The following is a 22,143-nucleotide window of genomic DNA, read 5'->3' as shown; positions in this document are numbered from 1 at the left end:
CCAACATTAAAATAATAATATTCACAATTGTTAAATAGATCTAGTTCCCTCCAACCAGCCCTGACATTAAATTAATAATATACATATGTAATAAATAAACGTATTTCCCTCCAGTGAGCCCCATCATTAAATAAGTATTATTCCCATTTAAGATATAGACCTATTTCCCTCCATCCAAACAGCCCCAGCAATAAATTAAATAGCATTTACGTTTAATAAATATAACTATTTCCCACAACCATCCCCAGCATTAAATAATTCATATTCACATTTATAAATAGCCCTCCTCCCCCACTCAGCCCCATATTCAATTAATAACCACAAACCACCACAGCATTAAATTAAAGGTTCCGTCACATCACCTTAAATTAAAAGGCCCCACTATTAAATAGCCCCATCAATAAATTAAATTGCCCCACCATCACCGCACTAATAAAAAAGAACCCATTAAATAATAAGCCCCCACCTGCACTCCACCATTAAATAGCCTACCTCCCATACTGTATTAAGAACCCCCTTCTCTAACACATTACCATACTGCGGGACATTGAATTCCCCCCTATAAATAGAGCTGAGATTACGGCTTTCAATGCATTGTGGAGTGATTGGGGCAGGACTGGGATCATATATGGCAAAATATCCCTCATCTCTAGTTCAGAGAGAGCACATAACAGACATGGTAGCGCGACAATCCTGTGTTCACGGTAAACAGTCTTGCGCACTGCTGCTATATTGGTTATAGGCTTCAATGAATACTATTTGCAGTGCTGGTTGAACTGTTTTCCCCAAGTGGGGAATGAAGCAAAGATCAAACGAACCAGGTGGGCAGGAAAAGGTCAGAGGAGGGAAGTGAGAGAGCTCAGACTGCTGTCTTTTCAAACTGAATCAATAACTTATCAAATTGAATTTCAAGCTTGCAAGTAAATAGGTTATAAATACCTTTAACACATACTTATTTATCTTCAATCAGTTAAAAACAATCATTTACAAAACATCATATTATCAAGTGAGGAACCAATATAAAATACTTCTACTAACATACAAGGCCATGAACAAAACTGCACCAACATACATCTCCTCACTTGTCTCAAAATATCTCCCAACCCGACACTGCTCTTCTGTGCCAGATCTGTGTCTCTCTTCCACTCTCATTACCTCCTCAAATTCCCGGTTACAGGACTTTTTTCGGGGTTGTACCTACTTTGTGGAAATCCCTCCCTGGCACAATAAGACTTTCCTCTGATATTCTGAAAAGCCACCTCTACAGGCTGCTTATAATATTCTTCTTAACCTTCCTAGGTTGCCCTATTACCAGAGCCGGATTAAATAGGCCCAGGCTTTTGAGGGCACCTGGCGTGGGGAGGGTGGTGAGGCTTCCCTGGTTGCCAGGAGGCAGTCCTGTCATTGGAAAGCAACAAGTAGCCAATCGCAAGGCTGCCTGTTGCAGAGTAGGGTGGGTCTACAGAGGCTGTGTGTGACTCGTGCTGTGTGACTCGTGCTGTACCAACTTCCACCCAGTCCCAGACGGAGGTCAGTGGCATTCAACACAACAGGTAGGAACAATTTATTTTTAACAGGGGATATGTGACAACAGGGGATATGTGACAACAGGCCCAACAGGGGATATGTGAAAATATAACATGCACATGTCAATGGCCCGTGTGTATTAACATAAGGATCAGTTCGTTCTTTACAACATTACCAACTTTTTCAATGAAGGTTATGCCCTGGTGCCACTGACAGTTAACTGTGTTTGACTATTTGCATTTTGAAGTCTGCTCAGATGTACGAACACTTGAAGAAAGAATAGTTATATATATCAAATCTTATACATTCCCCTTTGGCCATAGGAGGTATTAGGAGTTATGAAAATGATCAACAAATGATAATCACATTCTCACATTTTAACTGCACAGTTTGCAATAATAAAAATCATATTTTGCTCTCTGTATTGGGTGGAAGTCTCATGGATGCCCTATGTATTGTTTGGTGGTCACAAGGTTACCTTCTGTATTGTGTGGCCATGACAAGGGTGCTATGTGTTGTATGGCGGCCACACGGGTGCTGTGTATTGTGTGGCGGTCACAAGGGTGCTGTGTGGTCTTCTGCTGCTGTAACTTGTCCACTTCAAGTGCTGTGAATTCAGAGGTGCTCTGCTGCATACCACCCATGGTTATTTGAGTTACTGTCGCCTTCCTATCACCTGGAACCAGACTGGCCATTCTCTTCTGACGTCTCTCATTAACAAGGTGTTTCCACCCACAGAACCGCTGCTCACTGGATGGTAATGGTTTTGAGCATTGTTCTATGTAAAATCTAGAGACTATTGTGTGTAAAAATCCCAAGAGATCAGCAGTTTCTGAGGTACTAAAACAACCCACATGGCACCAACAATCATTCCACAGTAAAAGTCACTTAGATCACATTTCTTTTCTATTCTGGTATTTGGTCTGCATTTTTTTGCAAATTTTTGACCATGTCTGCATGCTTTTATGCATTAAGTTTCTTTCACATCAATGGCTGAATAGATATTTGCATAAACCTAAACCTAAGTGGACAGTGAGTGTGTGTGTGTATATATATATATATATATATATATAATCATTTTATAGCGGCAGCAGATTCCGTAGCGCTTTAAAATTAGGAATGAAAAATATTTAGTGGGCTGTATGATCAGTCACACAACAATGTTGGTCAGAGGTTTTTCATCTTGTGTTAGCTGTGTAGAGGGTGGTAATAGGGTAACCTAGGTAGATTAAGAGGGTAGTTGAGGAATATTATAAGCTGGTCTGAAGAGGTGGGTTTTCAGACAACACTTGAAGCTTTGAAGACTAGAGGAAAGTCTTATTGTGCGAGGGAGGGAATTCCACAAATTGGGTGCAGCATGAAAAAAGTCCTGTAACCGGGAATGGGAGGATGTGATGAGAGTGGAAGAAAGACGCAGATCTTGTGCAGAACAGAGGTGTCAAGTTGGGAGACATTTTGAGACAAGTGAGGAGATATATGTTGGTGCAATTTTGTTGATGGCCTTGTATGTTAGAAGAATTTTATATTGGATTCGTTGAAAAACAGGCAACCAATGTAGAGACTGACAGAGTGACTCAGCAGATGTAAAACGATTTGCAAGGAAAATCAATCTAGCTGCTGCGTCCAAAATAGATTGTAGGGGTTTCAGTCTGATTTTGGGAAGATCAGTAAGGAGGGAATTGCAATAGTCGATGCAGGAGATGATGAGTGCATGAATTAATATTTTTGCAGTGTCCTGTGTGAGATATGAAAGTTTTTTGGAAATGCTTTTTAGATGTATGCTGCATGATGTAAATATTGAGTTGATGTAGGGAAGAAAGGATAGTTGCGAGTCAAGGATTACACCTAGACAGTGAGCTTGCGGGGTGGGAGTTATGGTCGTGTTATCAACAGAAATAGAAATGGTCGGGCAAGACACTTTTGTTGGTGGGTTAAAATATTATTAACTCTGTTTTTAAAAGATTGAGTTTAAGTTGGCATGAGGACATCCAAGATGAAATGGCAGAAAGACAGTCAGTAACGTGAGACACAGATGGTGAGCGATCAGGAAAGGATAGATAAATTTGTGTATCATCTGCATAGAGATGATACTGAAATCCAAAGGAGTGTATTAGTTTTACAACAGAAGAATAGAGAATAGCAGAGGACCTAGGACTGAGCCTTGTGGTACTCCAACTGATAAAGGAAGTGGAGCGGTGGTGGATCCAGAGAAATTAACACTGAAAGAGCGATTAGAAAGGTAGGATGAGAACCAGGATAGGACAGTGCCTTCAAGACCTAGGGATTGTAGCGTTTGTATGAGGAGAGAGTGGTCAACAGTGTCAAATGCAGCAGAGAGGTCCAGGAGAATTAGAAGAGAGTAATGGCCTTTAGTTTTAGCTGTGATCAAATCATTGACAACCTCGGTCAGGGCAGTCTCTGTGGAGTGAAAGCCTGACTGAAGAGGATCCAATAGGTTGTTTGCAGAAAGAAAGTGTGTGATCAATATAGATACATACAATAGACAGTGTTTTTATATATATTTATACTTAGATTCAAGTTTATTTTTTTTTATTCATTTTCTTAAGTTTTCAGCACCCTCTACTGTTCAATGTTAAAAACCTGAAAATGAGCACTTTATAAATCCCCTACGCTGGCTCGAATTATTTCTAAAATACAGTACAGCTTTGAAATGGAGACAATAGACATGCCCTACTGTGCTTCGGCCCCTATCATGAGGTGGTTCAAGTGACATTGTACACGTTACAGAGGGAGTGGGTGCAAATAGAGGGTCATCTACCTTCTCTCCCACCCACTCGCTCCTGGCTTTACCTGATGCTCCCCAGGAGGATTAGTGGAACCCCCCACGGCATCTTTTGGACGTTTTCTGTTTTTATGATGTGCATTGCAATGTTAAATTATTGATGAAAAAAAGCACTTTATAAAAAAAAATAATCAACCATTGGATTTTTGTCTTCAATGGTGATTAAAATAACATACCTTTACCTCTCAACTGTCCCGATTCCATCAGGATCCTCCTAATATTAGGGGAATACCTTGATTAGCCAAGAGCTTGTCCCAGTATGAGGAACAGCTGTGATGTATTTCCACTCTTTATTTACATACATGCTGTGCTGTGTGAACCAGTTAGTGCTGCACTCTTTATATAGAGGATGGGACTGGGATGTAGATGGCTGGAGGGAAGTGCAAGCTATCATCATCATTTATTTATATAGCGCCACTAATTCCACAGCGCTGTACAGAGAACTTACTCACAACAGTCCCTGCCCCATTGGAGCTTACAGTCTAAATTTCCTACTATAGACACATACACAGACAGACAGAGAGGGAGAGATTAGGGTCAATTTTTGATTGCAGCCAATTAACCTACCAGTATGTTTTTGGAGTGTGGTAGGAAACCGGAGCACCCGGAGGAAACCCACGCAAATACAGGGAGAACATACAAACTCCACACAGATAAGGCCATGGTCGGGAATCGAACTCATGACCCCAGTGCTGTGAGGCAGACGTGCTAACCACTAGGCCACTATGCCCTCTATGGTGTTGGTCACGCCCACACACATCTGGCCACACCCACACAACACTGGCCACACCTACAGTGGGACGGCACTTTTCACAGCAGGGCCTTTATAATTTTCAGCCCCAGGCCCATGTGGCCCTTAATCTAGCCTTGCCGAAACATACAGTAATTTGTTTCATTTTCTGCAACCCTGCCAGAATTGCAAATAAACGTATTTCAGTTGTATCTAGAGAAACAACCATCCAACATTATAAGTGATTAGTTATACAGTGATAGGGAGACTGAGCTTACTGCAGCCACTTACATTCTGAAAGGAAGTCCAGTCTGTCTGCATTCTGCTGTAAGGTTGTGTGCCACTGATTCAGCATTACAGAGCGGACACCTGTCACACTTAGCAGGAGGGCTGTTTCCACTGGTCTTTCCAATAACAAGCAAGATTCCCTTTCCAAGATAACCACAAAACATGATTTTAGGAGTTAGAAATACTTCCGGTTGTATTTAACAATAATTAAAAACAAATGAATTGAAAATGAAAGAAACATTTGGGATCGTTTACAGGACAGAGATCTAGTAAATCTTTACCTCCCCTTATCATCATTACCGTCTTACTATCTCATCTTAGAGAAGACTGAAATTATTATAAAACTACAATATATTTTAGTAATGTCCACACTGCTGCAATTTTCACTCACTTACATAGAAAATGTCCCTTGACGTGCTAAATTGTGAGCATTGCCCTCTTTGCTTATTGTTTTGTTATGGCGTGTTTTAGCCAATCACTATGCTATAAAAAGTGTGGTTGGAGTGGAAAACTGTTCCTTATAAACAACGGCCAAGGGAGAGTTTATTATCACTCTAATCTTCCAGGTTATATATAGACTATCCCCATATTTTAAAACTTTACCATATGATTTACCAAAAATGCATATATTTTGTACATTTGTACAAGGCTTTCTGTACGTTATTTAGCACATCCATTATTCTCATTGTTTTCAGAGATGAAAGCTTTATCATCCCACTGCATTGTATCCCTTTCCTCCTCTACTGCAAGCAGAATTACTTTGTTTTCTTATCAGACATCTCTTTATGACTATATTCCTTTCACATGTCTGGATCAGCCACTAACAGGGGAGTAAGAAAGGCCGGTGACGAGAGGGGGAGCGTCACAAAGGACTTCTTTTTTGCTATTTTGTAGTCCAAATGGGAATAAAAAAAGACCCACCAGCACCCTCTGACTGCCACTCTACTAGTGGTCTCCGTTTTAATGGAAACCAGTCTATGCTGTCGAGCTGGTTTGGGATTTGGAGGGACTATTCATTTTAGACAGAGCAGTTTACATTATGACTGTATATTATAGGTAGCAAGTGCGCCCGCAAAAGAATTTCTCTGCCAAACTGGTCCCATTAACACTACAGTCCTTAGGTGGATTTCTGGGCAACCTCCACGCAATGTAACAAAGAACTACACACACACAAAAGTAAAAGAGTAAAAGGTTTAAGCATCTGAAAGGGGAGGTACTGAAGGGGTAAGAGGTTGGATATTGATGTGATGTTTACACTTTTCCACAGTACACCTCGTAAGGACTTCCGTCTCTCCAGACCTGGAGGCACGCTGGGCGTACCAAAGAGTGGCACAGGTGTAAAATCAAGGAAGTTTGCTGTGCACCTCTGATGAGCTTCATAAATGACCTCCCCTGTCTACCACAACAAATATATAAAGACAAAACAAAAAATGCACAGTATTCTCTACAATGTTACACTCTAACAGCTTACACTACAACAACAGCAAAATAGGATTTTTTCACTTACCGTATAGTCCGTTTCTCTGAGTCCAAAGGGGGACGCTGACCATGGAATATAGCAGGTGGACGTGGCGCTAGGGCACTTCAATAGCTAATACTATTCAAGTGTCAAACCTCCCTATATAGCCCCTTCCAGCTAGGGCCAACGCCAGTTTTATATCAATGCCCAACAGAAAAGGAGGGACTAACTCGGCATAACAACAGAAAAACATGAGTGAAATACATAGAATCAAACAGAGCACAGTGTCCCCCAATGGACTCAGAGAAACAGATGATTCGGTGAGTAAAAGGAGAAGTAAAAAAAAATAAAAAAAACACTGAAAGAAATAGCCATGAAAATATAAAAACATGTAAAACCTGCTATACCTCATAGTCACAGTGTCCCCCAATGGCAAGAAAGATAATTTTTCATTATTTTTACCTTTTTTGTACATCAATCGTTGATTGCCCTGAAAAACTACGACTTGTCCGCACCTGATCTAGAAGAATCATCAGCTGGCATTCTGAAATACATAATCCACATACAATCTGCTTTACAGCAAATTTAGATTGTCTGTACACTTCAATCTGAAATTTTCATGTACTTGAAAAAAAAAATATTATACATATAGATATGAATAGGAGAGAGAGAGAGAGAGAGAGAGAGACACACACACACACACACACACACACACACACACACACACAGGGAGGGAGAGAGAGAGACAGGCTAGGGTAGGGGAACAGCTGTAATCCTGTCATCCCCTGGGGTAGATGGCAGTGTGTAGCAGCCAAGAGATCACTCAAGTCCAAGGTTTTGGGTTCAACTAGCCTCAGCCAGTTTTATTAAGCAAAATAATAAAAGAAACTTCATAATAAACGCTTCTTCTCACACAGACTCTGCAGTCCCTTGCCTCAGGTAGTGAGAGACTGACTCCACTGCCTAGCAGCCTTTTAAACACAGCTAACAGGTGCCAGCATTAATCAGTCTGACAGCAGAACAGAAGACCCAGACTGGGCCTTGTAAATGGAGCCCATCCATCTCTTCTCTAGCTATACCCCAGGCATTTACCAAATCTAAACATATATTATATATATATATATATATATATATATATATATATATATATATATATATATATATATATATATATATATATATATATATATATATATTCTTTCCCCGCTTCACCTGATGATTACATTGTTTATGACTTTTCTTTACATTGACAGTAGGATATGTGTGTATGGCATTATCATTTAACAGGTGCAAACTATCTCATTGTAATTCTTGAGCGAGTTATGCTGTGAGTATAGGCGTTTACTGCAATGTTTGATCATTATTTTCCTTCTTTTTGAGATATTAAACAATGACCAAATTAAAAATATTATTTTGCTGTAATAAAGCTACTATTATTTTCCCAAACTAGCGACAGTTGTCCTTTAACTTATATTCCCATTTACCTTATACTGATAGTTGCTCTAGTGCATTTTCTAATAGCTAGAAGGATAAGTGATGGGAAACCTGATATACTTCTGAGGCCCAGGGCCGGATTAACCATAGGGCTAACTGGGCTACAGCCCAGGGGCCTATGGCATCCAGATGGCCCTTGAAAGTGCTCAGCAGTAGTATTGATCGTCGGTCGGGGGCGGGGGCGTCTCCGGCGCGATCAGTGCTGCTGAGCACTTTCACTGCAGTCCTTCTCCGGCGCGCTGTAGTCTCCTTACTGAGGAGATCTCGTGAGTCTAACTCTCACAAGATCTCCTCAGTAAAGAGAGTACAGCGCGCCGGAGAAGGAGGTAAGTGCCGGGGGGGCGCGGGCAGCTCCGACCACTGTGGGGGGGGAGGGGGGGGGCGTGCAGCTCCGGCCACCGGGGGGGCCCTCACGGGGGAATGGAGGCCCCCTTAGCCCAGGGGCCGCCATTCCCTTAATCCGGCCCTGCGGGGGCCTAATGGTGTGGCCCTCTAATCATCAAAAGAACTGCACATCTCGAAAAAAGAGACACCTATCTATAATAACATATCAGCAGGCATTTTAAACAAGTGTTACAAGCTATAACAAACAAATCTGAAAATAAAGCAGGAAGGGGGGAGTCGCAGATGAAGGTTCAGAGTGCCGCATGTGGCAACAGGACCGTCTGTTGCCCATCACTGGTATAATAGTATAGTTAGTGTGACAAAGGGAGTGGTTTGCCAGAGGCCTCTAAGAGAGGAGTTAGGTATTTAGCTGACAGTCTGCAGGGTAAGGCTGCAAACAGAGTTACATATTTGTACAGTAGTGCGCCTAGGTTAAAGAGATACAGGTGGAGGACATATGTGCCTCAAAATAATAGTAAAGAGTGTGATTCATCGTATATATTTTGAAGTGGTTCAGAGGCATCCTCTTCCACAGTTAACAGCAGTTGACTGGGTGTATCTGCACTGAGACTCATTAAGAAGAACGCGTGAGGGGAACTCCTCGATAAAGGCCAGATGGGTGTGTCACCTGTCCATCAAGTTAGGGCTGTGGGTAGAGTGTAAAGTATAAACACCTGAGTTGTTCATTATGTGGTTGACCGATGCCAAATAAGTTGGATAGTGTCAAGGGAGCTGATTTCTGTTAGTTTAGCACTAGAGTCACAAGAAAGTGTTTGGAACTTTGTGTTATCATTGACTTTGCCATCCTGAAAATATAAATGAAAGTACATAGCGAGAAGTTGTTTGTGTATGCATCACCAGAAGGGTGCCTGTGTCACATTAGCTATTAATGTGGTAAAACCTATTGATTTTGGATTTGCTAAATTCCTGCAGACTCGTACATAAAAAGAAGTGATATTGCCAGCTTTACTTGGTGAGCCTGAAAGTAAAATATGTTATTTCAAATATGTGAAATTGTGTCTGAGCCAGAAACTGTGTGCAGATACACCCCTGAAGCTCCATAAAAAGATCATACATAATAGGATATTGCTACTCAGCAATAATTTATCCATTTGAGAAACCTGTCACCATCTGCCCTGATGACCAGTAGAGGCTAATGGATCCTATCTTGTTATTAAGTGAAGGTCATCTCAGTAAGAATCATCATTCATCCTAAATCACAGCACTTCCATTCATCCTAAATATTATAGTCAGCTTTTCTTTTCAAGACACAATGGACAATAATTTATATAGTAAGCTCTTGCCATGTATCAAGTTATTTGTCTCATCATGTTGTTATTAATGTATATTTGCTTTGTCTACTTACTGTATGTCACTACAGCAGTGGTGGCCAACCGGCTGCTCTCAAGCCACATGCATCTCTTTGGGCATTCAAAAGTGGCTTCTGGCCGGGAGCATGAGGGCAGCTCTGGGCGCAGGCAGGGCCATATTGGAACAGAGTCAGCTACTCATCTGACTGGGAGCACGTCATGTGACTTCCTCTACACAATGCAGGGATATCACAGTGTCACCGATTATCTAATCAGGTAAGGAGGAGGAGGGTGTAGCTTCCTCTCCTTCTTTCTCTGTGCGGGCTCCAGCAGCTAAGTGTGACAGGTAACAAGTATTCAATTATTGAGGAGCGGCCAGCGACCGGAGTGCTTGGGGAGGTTAGGAGGGTCTTGTTGTGGGTAAGGAGGCTACTGCTCCATGGATGGTGGTGCTTGAAGAGACCCTGATCGAAACATGTGAGCAATAATAGATTCCTGCCTATCTTTTTAAGATCGTGCAGCAGTAGTCCACTTCTGGAATTTGAAACTGACCCATAATGACACATACACTTCTATGTCCTATTTTTATACTCTATTCTAAACACAGAAACACGGACTGTACACTGAGAGTTCTCTTTATAATAGAATTAGTCAGATATTCCTTGTGAGCACATAATATATCATTTTGCTTAACTACATTTGCATTCACTGGTTCTCACATTTGTCCTGGGAATCTAACTGATTCGAGTAAAGAATATGCAGTTTTCAGAAATACAAACAAATGATGGAGTACAATGTATATTGTCTTAAGCTATGTTTATTGTTAAGTAAGTACATTTTCAATGACATATCTGCTTAAAAAACACTTTTCACACTCCCTGCCCATACATAGCGGCTAAGTGTGGCAGTTGTGACATGTAAGGGGCATACAAAGAGACTGATTGGCATGTAAAGAGATCTGATAGCATTAGGAGAGATCTGATGAAATGTGTGGAGGACTGCTGGCATGTGGCGAGGTCAGATGTGGATGTAAGGGGCATGTGAGGAGGTCTGATATCATTTAAGGGGCATGTGGGGAGGTCTGAGGCTAGGCGGTGATGCTGATGGGCATGTAAGGAGCATATTGTGATATCTGATGGCATGTGGCCAGGTCTCATGTGGATGTAATGGGCATGTGGGTAAATTTGATGGCATTTAAGGGGCATGTGGTGAGATCTGGTGGCATGTGTGGAGATCTGATGGCATCTGGTGTGGTCTAATGAGCATGTATAGAGAGAGGTCTGATCACATGTGGGGAGGTCTGATGTGTGCAACAGGCATGTGGAGAAGTTTGTTGGCGTGTGGGGAGGTCTGATGGGCATGCAAGGGGCATGTGAAGTGTTCTGATGTGGGGAGGTTTGAGGTCATGGGATGGTCACATTTGGATGTAAGAGGCATGTGGGGAGGTCTGATGGGCATGCAAGGGACATTTTGTTAGGTTTGATAGCACGTGGAGTGATGTGATGACCATTTATGACTTTTTTTTATCCCCACTTCAACAGTTTTATCCCCACTTCAACAGTTTCCTCCACAGCAATTGTGAAGTGCTGTGAAGAGACTATATGTAGCACTTTGAACCCTCCTCAGCAGCGAGATAATAGATCGTTGTACTGATTTGGTGATTATTGTGAACATTTTAGGATTGTTGAATATTTTCTTTTTCACTTACCAAAAAATTGTAAATGATGTTACATTCTCAATGTGTGTTTGTATTGTATATATATGTGTGTGTTTATACTGTTTATAGGTATATACACACACATAAAAAGCAAAGTTGGTTTTGTGATATTTATAGATATTTTTTGGCTCTTCGTGTCTGACTGGTTGGCGACTCCTGCACTAGAGGAAACAAGGATGATACTAATGATAAATAATAAGCACTCAAATATGTAAGTATATGCTGATTGGAGAGTTATTCACAAAGGCAATAAGGTGAATTTGTAAATTGTCGGTTATTTAACCGAGATGCAGATGGAGTATGAATTCTCTGTGACACCTAGCAACTGGGCAGCTGGTACTGAGCGTGCTATGTGCCTATACTGGCACCGCACTCTCACAGTTATGGGAGTGAGCAGGACAAGTGCACACGCTCCGTTGCATTGTCGTCATTTAGGTAATTGCCAGAATAGACAATTTGCCAAGGGAGCTTTATCTGTACACTGACAAAGTAATACAAGTATGTATGAGCTTTATCATATAGGTACATTTGACCCCACAATCGTTCTGCACCAGTTTGACAGGAGTCACACTTCACTACTCTATGCTGCAAATGTTTAGATGCTCAGATTGGCTCAATGTTGCCTAGTACCTTCTACCTTAATTTTGGCTAAACTGAAATATTATGTGTTGCTAACATTCCACTGCTCTGACTACAAGTTGTTCTAGCTACGCAGAGGCAGGCAGAGGACACTACCCGGCCGTTCTGCCTGTGTTTATAATTTGTTATTTCCATTTGGGTTACCGCAGAAAAGAAGATTCTCATATTAAATATAAAGTGTAAGGGGGTGTTTGTCCCTAATAATATTTTATATGGAAGATGCGACTTTTGCATTTATTGCTAATACTGTAAAGACACTATTCTCTCTTGTGTATATGACACCTTTATACATTTCATTATATTGTGTATGAATAGGGTAATGTAACTTTTGCATATATCTAAACACATTTGTACACCTGACATAGATCATTTTTGCAACAGAGTTTTTTGGCTTACATTCGATGCGCAAAATGCATCAAACGCTAAACGCTGCTCTATGTAACAAACAGCTTCCCAATGCAAAGGTAAAGAATGAAGAAATACAATACATTTGCCTTTGAATCACCAATGAACCTTTCACGTTGAGCTGCCCATTTTTTAGTACCAATTGCTCCTAATGAATAGATAGCAGAATTCCCATGAACACTGGCTCAGCCATGGCTGCCTCCTCTATGTGTACCTGACTAGTGTCATTTAGCTCATTACTAAAAAGCCAATACAATTTACGAGCAACAAGAAGAAAGCCCTCCCATTACTGTCACAACATAGGAAAATAATAGTAGAAGTGCTATTTTCTGTTCAAATCACTTTGCTCTGGTCCCTTAAGTACCATTTTTTTTCACAAACTATTTTAAACACAATTTCTAAATATCTTGCTATTTACGCCAAAGTAGCTATCATCAAAAAGTTACTACTGAGTTAGTTGTTGTTCATTACTCTGGGTACTTTCCGACTTGTACAACAGTTTATGCAGTAATTATGACTTTTATTTCATGCTCACCTGTAAAATCCATAGCAACAAATTTGTCTAACAGTACATGTGCTAAAAGCCTCTCGGTCCCATAGAAAATAAATGCGCTGCAGTTAGTCATCATGTTCTCCCATTCTGCATGGCTGTAAAATAGACAGTGACACTATCAATACCAACTTTTCAATGAAGTGCTAACATTCTCTATATGGGATGTACAGTATAGTGGTAACTGGCAGATTGTCTAGGCACACATATAAATGATCATCTTATTGGTCATTATATAACTTCAGCATGTCTGATTAATTGTGAATTCCTTCTCAATGCTGTAGGGAATTGGAAAAAGCTGGGGAACAGCATGGGGATTGACCTGTGTATAACTGAATCTGTTATATGTTTATCCATTTACCTCCCATCAATAATAGAAAAGGTAATTAATGTAGCAAACGGTATCAGAAATAGAACCAGTAACTCCAGGAACCAGCAGTGGGGTTAACATACAAAGGAACTTTATATTGTAGACATCACAACTCACTAACTATAATATTATTATGCACAGAAATGTTTACAGAGGCAGTTTTAGGTATAAAGGATATACGAGGGGTGATATTGATTCGTGTGCTGTCAGCATTATTTTGAAAGAGGCTAGTTAGGTTGACATAGTACCGCAATGTTTGAAGCATAAATATACACATTTCTGTACTGTGCATGTGTAGTACAAGTGGAGTACAGCAAGAGAGCACACACGGATATTCCATTCCACATGGAAATATGTATGTTTTGGATCAATAATACTGTCATTGAACTATTTACTCCTGTGTATATTACATACACACACACATATATATATATATATATATTTATATTACATCAAATGGGGTAATGCAGCTTTTTTTATTTTACATTTACCACTAACACTGTCAAGCTGCATCTCTGCGCTATTGGGTGGCGTATACGCATTTGTAGGCCAGACTTAGAAATCCTGGTGTACTTTGAGCTGGATGTAATTCGCAATACATATGACTCAACATGAACACGCGGAATTTTTACACAAAATACGTCAGGTCCGGTATTTACATTTACCATATAGTTGAGTGCAAGATACTGTTCTGTTATCAGAAATTTCTCCATAATTGCAGTGTCTCTTATACCGCTTTCATACTGCCGCCCCGGCAATATCCCGGGTTTTTCAAGCTGGGTTTTTGCCGGGGCTCGGAGCGTCCCAGCTCAGAAACACCATTCATACTGCACCTCGGACCTGGGAATTTCCCGGGTTCACCCCATTCATACTGCACAAGTCTGTGCCTTGGCAATTTGTGGGAGTCATCACCAGAGCAGTTTTCATTGGCTGAAAAATGGTGATGTCATTGACACTTTATATAAGTAAAATCATAATTAAAAAAGCATAATAATTAGTTGGTTTGCTCAATGTAGCAGCTAAATTTCATTATTTAATTAACTGATGCCCAATTATTCCCTCTGCCCTTCTGAATCAGAAACATCAGCAATTCAGAGACATAGCAATTTATACCTTTACTGTTTTAAAAGGATCCTCAAAGAAGCAAAACTGCTTTGCTATTATATTTTAAAATTGAATAAAAGAAATAAAAAAAAAATAACATTTATTTATCCTCCAGAGACAGGCAGACAGCCAATCAGCTTGTTTTCTGTGCAACCCCGGGTTTTTGGTTCGACCCGGGAATTACCCCTCGATAAATCCCGGGTTGAAGGTCGTTTGAGCTCGCCCCAGCAAAAACCCGGGATTTTGGTGCAGTATGAATGGGGTATTAATAGGTTTACTAACTGAAGCTTTATCTCAAATATCTTCATATCATCAGCTCCTGAACCTTTTATGTATATATTTATAAAGGCGACTATAAAAGTCAACTTGTATTTTAGGTGTAATGACCATTTAAAACTAACACAAGTCTATGCGACTTGTGTTGGACTGAAAGTCCTGCAAGTCCCAACAAGTAGAAAAAGAGGCAGCTTCAATGACATAGATACATACTGAGACAAGCATAGCAATAAACTGGTAAATGTGTGCTGTAAATATCATATACCCTTAATACAGAATATTTATTGCTTGTAACCTGTCAAATTTTATTTTATTGAAAATTTGTATTTCCTTTTAAAAAAAAAAGTATTTGATCAACACTTCCAGGTCTCTTTAATATCACCCTCATTGCAGCTAGAATTGTGAAATATTGACTGAATAAATGTCAATACAAATGTGGCTTAAAAACAATTAAAAGATGACAATAGATCACATTGATTTGCTTTTATCAACACTAAATAGCCAATTGCAGTATCCTCAACTGAGAACAAACCTGGGCACACGTAATCTTCCTATAATTCCTTCCCAATGTGCAGTAAATTGCTGGCTGTACCTTACGAGAACCTCGTTCATTCTATAGCCAGGGCGGTGTGTTTCTGAAAAGGGACACAATGAATAGAACATTGAGTTTTTGAACTCTGTTATACCTACCATTTCATTTTCTATTATATAAAATAAACAGTATATTCAATACATAATAAACAAAGAGCAGAGGTCATTCATATATTTACCAACACTTAAATCATGCAGCGTTTGATATGCAATTCATAGTGTGCAGTTGTTATCCAACATTGACAGAGCTAAAGACAAAAACAATGACTGCAAAGGGCCATTGTTTGTGAAGTCATTATTATTGAACAAGTGTTCTTACTAAAGAATTGTTTATATCTGAGCGCTGAGGTTATATTTTGTCCTTACCTGGTTCTCTTATTTCATTGTAAGGATCCACAATATCTGATATAAATTGTTATGGAAGCACACAAATACACAACAATACCATCATTTACCAAGTGGCCACATTAAACTCAGATAAAGCAAACATAAAACTGACACTTGGCATAATAAATATAACTTAGCAATGGTTGCTGTATTAAGGATACATGTGAAATTATGGATGTCCACTGACATGCAGTTAGTTGGTAGAACACGATTGATGGGTACCTACAAAATAGACAACAGATAATGCACACAACACCCTGATATATCCTTAGAATACATATTAGGCTATAGTATAATTTGACATTTCTGAGCAAAAACAAATTCAGTTTGATCTACGATATCACAGCTTACTGACTATATTAATGTTGTATGGTGACCATTTCATTACATAACTACTGAAGTGACATTCACTGACAGCTTCACCATTGGTTGAATTATTCAGAAGTAGGGACTCTGAATATGCAGAATATGTATGGAAGACTTCATAAAGAAAAAACAACCTCTATTAACAGCAGCCATGTCTTTCCATAATTCCACTGTTCTCCTCTCCCCATAGTGCAGCATGTTTTCAGGATCTCTTACGTAACATTTAAAACATCTTTACCAATAACACAACACATAAGGGTTGTCCCTGGGCAAATAATGTGCAGTTACATGGAGGCAGGAATGGAAATCACTGATGGTGATTGTCCAATATTTCTGTCTCTCTGTCCCTTTCAATTCAATAATCCAGTTCCTACAATGCGGCTTCTACCATTCACATAACATCACTCCATATAGAAATGTGTTAAGGAATGCGTAACAGAATAGCAGCCAAAAGGAAGAGGACCTCACATAACCCACCGACGATTTCATGAGTTGTGTAAATTTGATTTAGCTTAATCCAAATGTAACTTGGCAGAGATTTTTTGCACTCATGGGTACACCTAAATGGTTGCTGTGGTTGCTAGCTGGTCCATTGTGCAATATGATGTAGCACATGCCCTTGTGTTTCAAACTCCCACTGTCCCATAGATTGTAAGCTTGAGAGCAGGATTCTCTTACCTCTCTGTCTGTATGTATTACCCAGTATTGTCTTATTAACATTTGTTCCCAATTGTAAAGCCCTACGGAATTTACTGGCGCTATATAAATAAATGTTGATGATGATGTACAGGTTTCTCGTACAGATTGCTGGCCATAGCAAACATAAGTGTGCCATGTTTCAGGATAGTTATAACCTAACAAGTGTATTGCTTATGCATACAGATGTGATTACATAAATACTCTATATGTTGATATTGGGTCATTTTGTTTCTTGTCTTTTTTTTCATATGGTCGTGCTATACAATTGATTGGTTAAAGCTTTTAAAATTAAGATCATTTGTGCTTTTGTGCATTTGTGCTTTCAAGACACATAAAGATACATCATCAAGAGAACTTATTTAAAAAGTACACTAGATGCACAATGCAAAATGCGTTGCCCAACTGTGCCTCGGTGGCCTGCGCAGTGCACATACAAGTGCACGCCTACTGTGAGCTCGTTAGACATCCCTGCAAATATGAAGTGTTTCTAGGGGGTAACTGTATCAAGGTCCGATTTTTTCAGCGTTTTAAAATCGTGGGTGATAACCCACGATTTTAGTCCAAAAGTCGCCAGATGTATTAAACTGTTGTCCTCATCTAGCTGCGAGATTAGTAAACACATCACTGTTACACTGTCCCTGTCTACTCAGTCGGAGGACCAGCAGCTGTCAAATGTTTAAATAGATAAAAAAGTTTATTTAAAAAAAAACTTGGGGTCCCCCCGCCATGCCACTATTAACCCTAGTGCTGCCAGACTACTGCTGGTTACGTGAAAATCGGGGAAAAAATTTGCGTGGGGTCCCCCCGATTTTCACTTAACCAGCACTAGGCAAACCAGCCAGGGTGGGTGGCCCTGCCACGTGTCCCCCTGCCATAATGACAAACCAACCCCAGGCTGTTCAGCACTGGGCTGGATTTCCTAGGGACTGGGGTCCGCCGAATAAAATGCGCAGGCCCCCCTCTACGAATAACCAGCCTAGTGCTGAAAGCACTACAGCTCTTCCTACACCCCTGGGTGTAGGGTAATAAACAGCGATTATATAGTTAAAAAAAAACTTTACGCCATTTTGTTTTGTGGAACTACAAATCCCAGCCAGCCCGGGCTGCCATAAACAGTGTGGGCATGCTGATGCTTGGCATACCCATGGCAGCCAGGCTGACTGGGTCCTGTAGTTCCACAAATCAAAATGTTAAATAAACCACTACTCCCTCATTCAAACCACATAGTTTTAATAAAAATAATAAAACACCAATTAAATTTATTAAAAATAAAAAAAACCAAAATAGTTGCCAATCAGATTTCTTCTTCTTTCGTCAGCAGCTTTTAATCCAAAAATGCTTGAAAACCATGTGCCAAATAAATTTGTAATTACAAAGTCCTGCTTGTAAATGTCTTCTGTTTTTCTTGCTTGCAGTCTTCAGCCAGAAGGGCCCCATATTTGTAATCCCACGCTGTCATGGGGATTCCCCATAGAGTATAAATAGACCTCGCGGCTGGATTATATTCATTCACATCTGTCTACTTGTACACTGTACAAGCAGAAGTTGCGTCATCTGTAAACTGTTTTTTTTATTTTTCTCAAGCATGTTCTGGATTTGGATTACGCTGTGCTTGTAGTTATACAAGCATCAGCATGCCCTGTTTATGGCAGTCCGGGCTGGCTGGGACTTGTAGTTCCACAAAACAAAATGGCAGGACTTTGGAATTACAAATTTATTTGGTTATTCCTAGAGGGGGGGCCCGCTCGTTTTTTTTCGGCGGACCCCACTCCCTAGGGAATCCAGCCCAGCGCTGAACAGCCTGGGGTTAGTTTGTCATTATGGCAGGGGGACCCCTGCTGCGTGTCCACCTGCTATAGTGCCACCCACCCCAGCTGGTTTGCCTAGTGTTGGTTATGTGAAAATCGGTGGGGGGACCCATGCAAATTTTTTCCCCAACTTTCACGTAACCAGCAGTAGGCTGCCAGCAATAGGGTTAATGGTGGCCGCTTGGGGGGACCCCACTTTTTTTATTTTTAAACTTTTACCTATTTTAACATTTGACAGCCGCGGGGACCTCCGGCTGTATAGCTAGTACAGTGTAATAGTGATGTGCTAGGATGCAGCATGTTGTATCTGGCGTGTTTTAAAGCAAACTCAGGAGAGTTTGCTTAATCGCAGCTTCAGACATTTGAGACTTGTATAGCTAGAGTGGCAAACAGTCGGGAGTTTGATCTCTATCGATTTTGTAAATAGCGATTTTGACAGAAACACAACTCTGGCGATTTTACATGAAATCTCAGCTTCATACATCAGCGAGTTTCAACTCTCCCGAGAAAATCGCTGGATTTGCAAAATCGCACCTTGATACATTTACCCCTAGGTGTGTAAAATCCACCCCCTGCCACTTTAGAATCACCTTTTTATTAAATACTAAATAATAAATATTGCCTTATTTAATAATGAGGGTGAGGAGACATCGGCAGGGAGGTTGAGAGAAGGGTGGGTCAGAAAGAGAGTCCCCAAGTCTCCGTTGGGAGTTTGATGAGGGCAGATTATTATGGTGAAAGATTGGACTCCGGCCCTATCCACGACTCCATGCGAGCCACCTTTAGTGAGCGCTAGGACTAATAGCTTTCTATTGGTCTACACAGTGACACCTCTTGTAGGCTGCATACACAGTATCAGATTGTAACACAGCGAGTTGCAGTATTTTGGACCTGCCACCATCTAAGCATTGGTGCGATTGTGTCATCGTGTAATGGGAGTGGGGCCAAAATGAGTCAATTCACATCATCAAGGCACCCTTCCCACCCACTTCACTAGAAAGTAAGCAGGTTGCAGGAGGATGGCCTGCTCTCCAGGGCGTCCGGGAGGGTAGGCGTGTATGCCCTCCACACACTAAGGAACACCCCAATCCCCATAAATGCGCACTCTCCACGCCAGATTCAGAAAATTAAATCTCGTTTTTGTTTTTGCAAAACTAAGACACCTATGCTTCTAACATGTACTGTGCTGTGCTTCTCCGGACATGCTGCCATCTTGCTCAGCACACCTATACACATTGATGGAAATTTTGATGCACTTGCACAAGTCAAGGCACATGGCAGCTCCAAAGCTGAGTCTGCCCTGTGTAAATTACCAACAATGTGTATATCACACAACAAATGTGATCTGTTATACTATTAACGATACCATGAAAAGCTGCAGGTGAAGTTTGTATCATGTGGCTGATGTGACATGACCTCAGACACTAAGGCGACAAGGAACAGAACAATCCTCTAAATGGAATTCACTGTATTAACAGATAGGAGGTTATATCTTCTCAACATCCTGAGCTCTGCTAAGACAAAGTACTGGCAGTTGATGTTGATGAAACAGTTCGGAAACAGAGGCCGTAGATTCTCCATTAATCACTTTGGTGTCACATGTCAGCAAATTGAGTGCATCCATTCCACAGTACACGGGTGCTAAATATAGTGTACTCACAGCCTTTATTTTCTTTTTCTGGTCTGCTCTCGGTTTGGATTCTTTTGCACTTTTCAGGTCTCTTTTTCCTTCCCTATCTTCTGTAAGATAATCATCAGAAAGAATAACTCAGACAGTTATATTGTTATATCAATACATCACCTATAACTATAAATTGATTATGTCAATAGTGCAGACCATGGATAGAAAGGTTTCTTTGTTACAGCTGAAGCTGGCAGAATCGATTAGAGAAACAAGCAATGCTTTCATAAGATGCGAAGCTCTCATATGTATCTATAGAAGCGGGATGCCATCTATGAACTTGGTGTTACAACACTGCACTACATTACCGCTATTTTAAAGATTTAAATATATATATTTAAATGTATGAGCAAGAGACAAAACTGTTCTCTATTATGACACATTAACATTTAAGTCAAACAACAATATTAAAATGAGTATTCTGAAAATCTAGAGGATACATTTCCTTCTGAAATATATAAAAATATACATTTTTAAGTAGGATTTATTTTTCTTGAAAATTTTCCATACATTATATTAAGCTGTCATTTAAACCATGTGACACAAAAGAGGAAGCCTTTATTTGCATACTGGAACCACTGGTAAAGCTATATGTACCCTATAGGCAAACTTTGCATATGCTTACGCCGCATAATATAGAAATCGTTTAATGTTAATTGTACTTATTTATTTTTTTCTTTTTCATTTGATAACTTTTATGCCACCGTTATTGCCCAATAAAAATAATGAATGCCTCATATTGCCTACAATGGTAAAAAAATCTCTAAATAGTGGTTTGGTGCTGGCATTAGGCAGGAAATACCAATGGCAGAGGAGTTTTAATAAAGAGACATTTTCCCTGGGCCCACCAAAATAAGTGGTCTACATTAGGCTTCCCAGTAATAAAGCCTGCAACGGAGGCTCTAAACCGATTTCTAGCTTGGATTTTGGGGCTCCTATGTAGAAAATAGACCCATGTTTTTTTTTAAAAAAATGGTATCTCCACTTTATTTTGTTTTCTTGTTTTAAATAGAATTTTAGGTGAGGGATGTGAAGGGTAAAAAAAGAGAGGGGGCAGGGGAGTGAAAGTGAGTGAGGTGCTAAGTTCTTTGGATATGGATGGATGCATAAGGAGCCATAGAATTAAAATTTTAAGGAATTAAGTTCAAGCATTTCAAACTTACAAGAATTGATTAGACAGATCATGAATCAGGCTAGTGATGTGTACATGTTTAAACACCTGTCAAACACTACTGATGAAAGCAGGGATTGTGTGGTTGGGGGGGGATTGGGGTCAGATTTTTTCTGGTTCTGGGCGATCCGGCATTTAGCTGCTGTGAGGATGTGTCCAGCGAGTTTCCAGATCCACCTAGTTACGTCAGCGGGGAGACGTGGGTGGAAAGGTTTGATGGGAGTTGTATATGCATGATCTTGTATATCAGTTCCTTGACCTCAGGCCAGATGTGCTCAATTTTCGGATAACACCAAACGTAAGACAGAGTACCCCAGTCGCTGCAATTTTGCCAACAGCGGTCAGAGGAGGATGGGTAGATTGCTTTAAGTGTGGAGGGAACCA

At 40.4% G+C, this 22,143-nt stretch overlaps 1 protein-coding gene across 1 annotated transcript in view; it reads right to left on the bottom strand.

The window, feature by feature from the left end:
- Window positions 1–22,143, bottom strand: part of CFAP46 (cilia and flagella associated protein 46) — a 182,671-nt gene that overhangs the window by 5,739 nt on the left and 154,789 nt on the right. The window contains exons 51-57 of the mRNA XM_075178258.1: window positions 20,568–20,647; window positions 16,196–16,256; window positions 16,014–16,049; window positions 15,589–15,691; window positions 13,292–13,404; window positions 7,270–7,351; window positions 5,352–5,488 (exon numbers count right to left, since the gene is read on the bottom strand). Coding sequence (XP_075034359.1) covers window positions 5,352–5,488; window positions 7,270–7,351; window positions 13,292–13,404; window positions 15,589–15,691; window positions 16,014–16,049; window positions 16,196–16,256; window positions 20,568–20,647 — 612 coding nt within the window. The remainder of the gene's footprint in view (window positions 1–5,351; window positions 5,489–7,269; window positions 7,352–13,291; window positions 13,405–15,588; window positions 15,692–16,013; window positions 16,050–16,195; window positions 16,257–20,567; window positions 20,648–22,143) is intronic.

The sequence above is a fragment of the Mixophyes fleayi genome, chromosome 6 (assembly GCF_038048845.1).
Source record: "Mixophyes fleayi isolate aMixFle1 chromosome 6, aMixFle1.hap1, whole genome shotgun sequence".
Classification (NCBI taxonomy): Eukaryota; Metazoa; Chordata; class Amphibia; order Anura; family Limnodynastidae; genus Mixophyes; species Mixophyes fleayi.
Note: the sequence above shows the minus strand (reverse complement) of the source record. Positions and strands in the feature narration are given on the sequence as shown.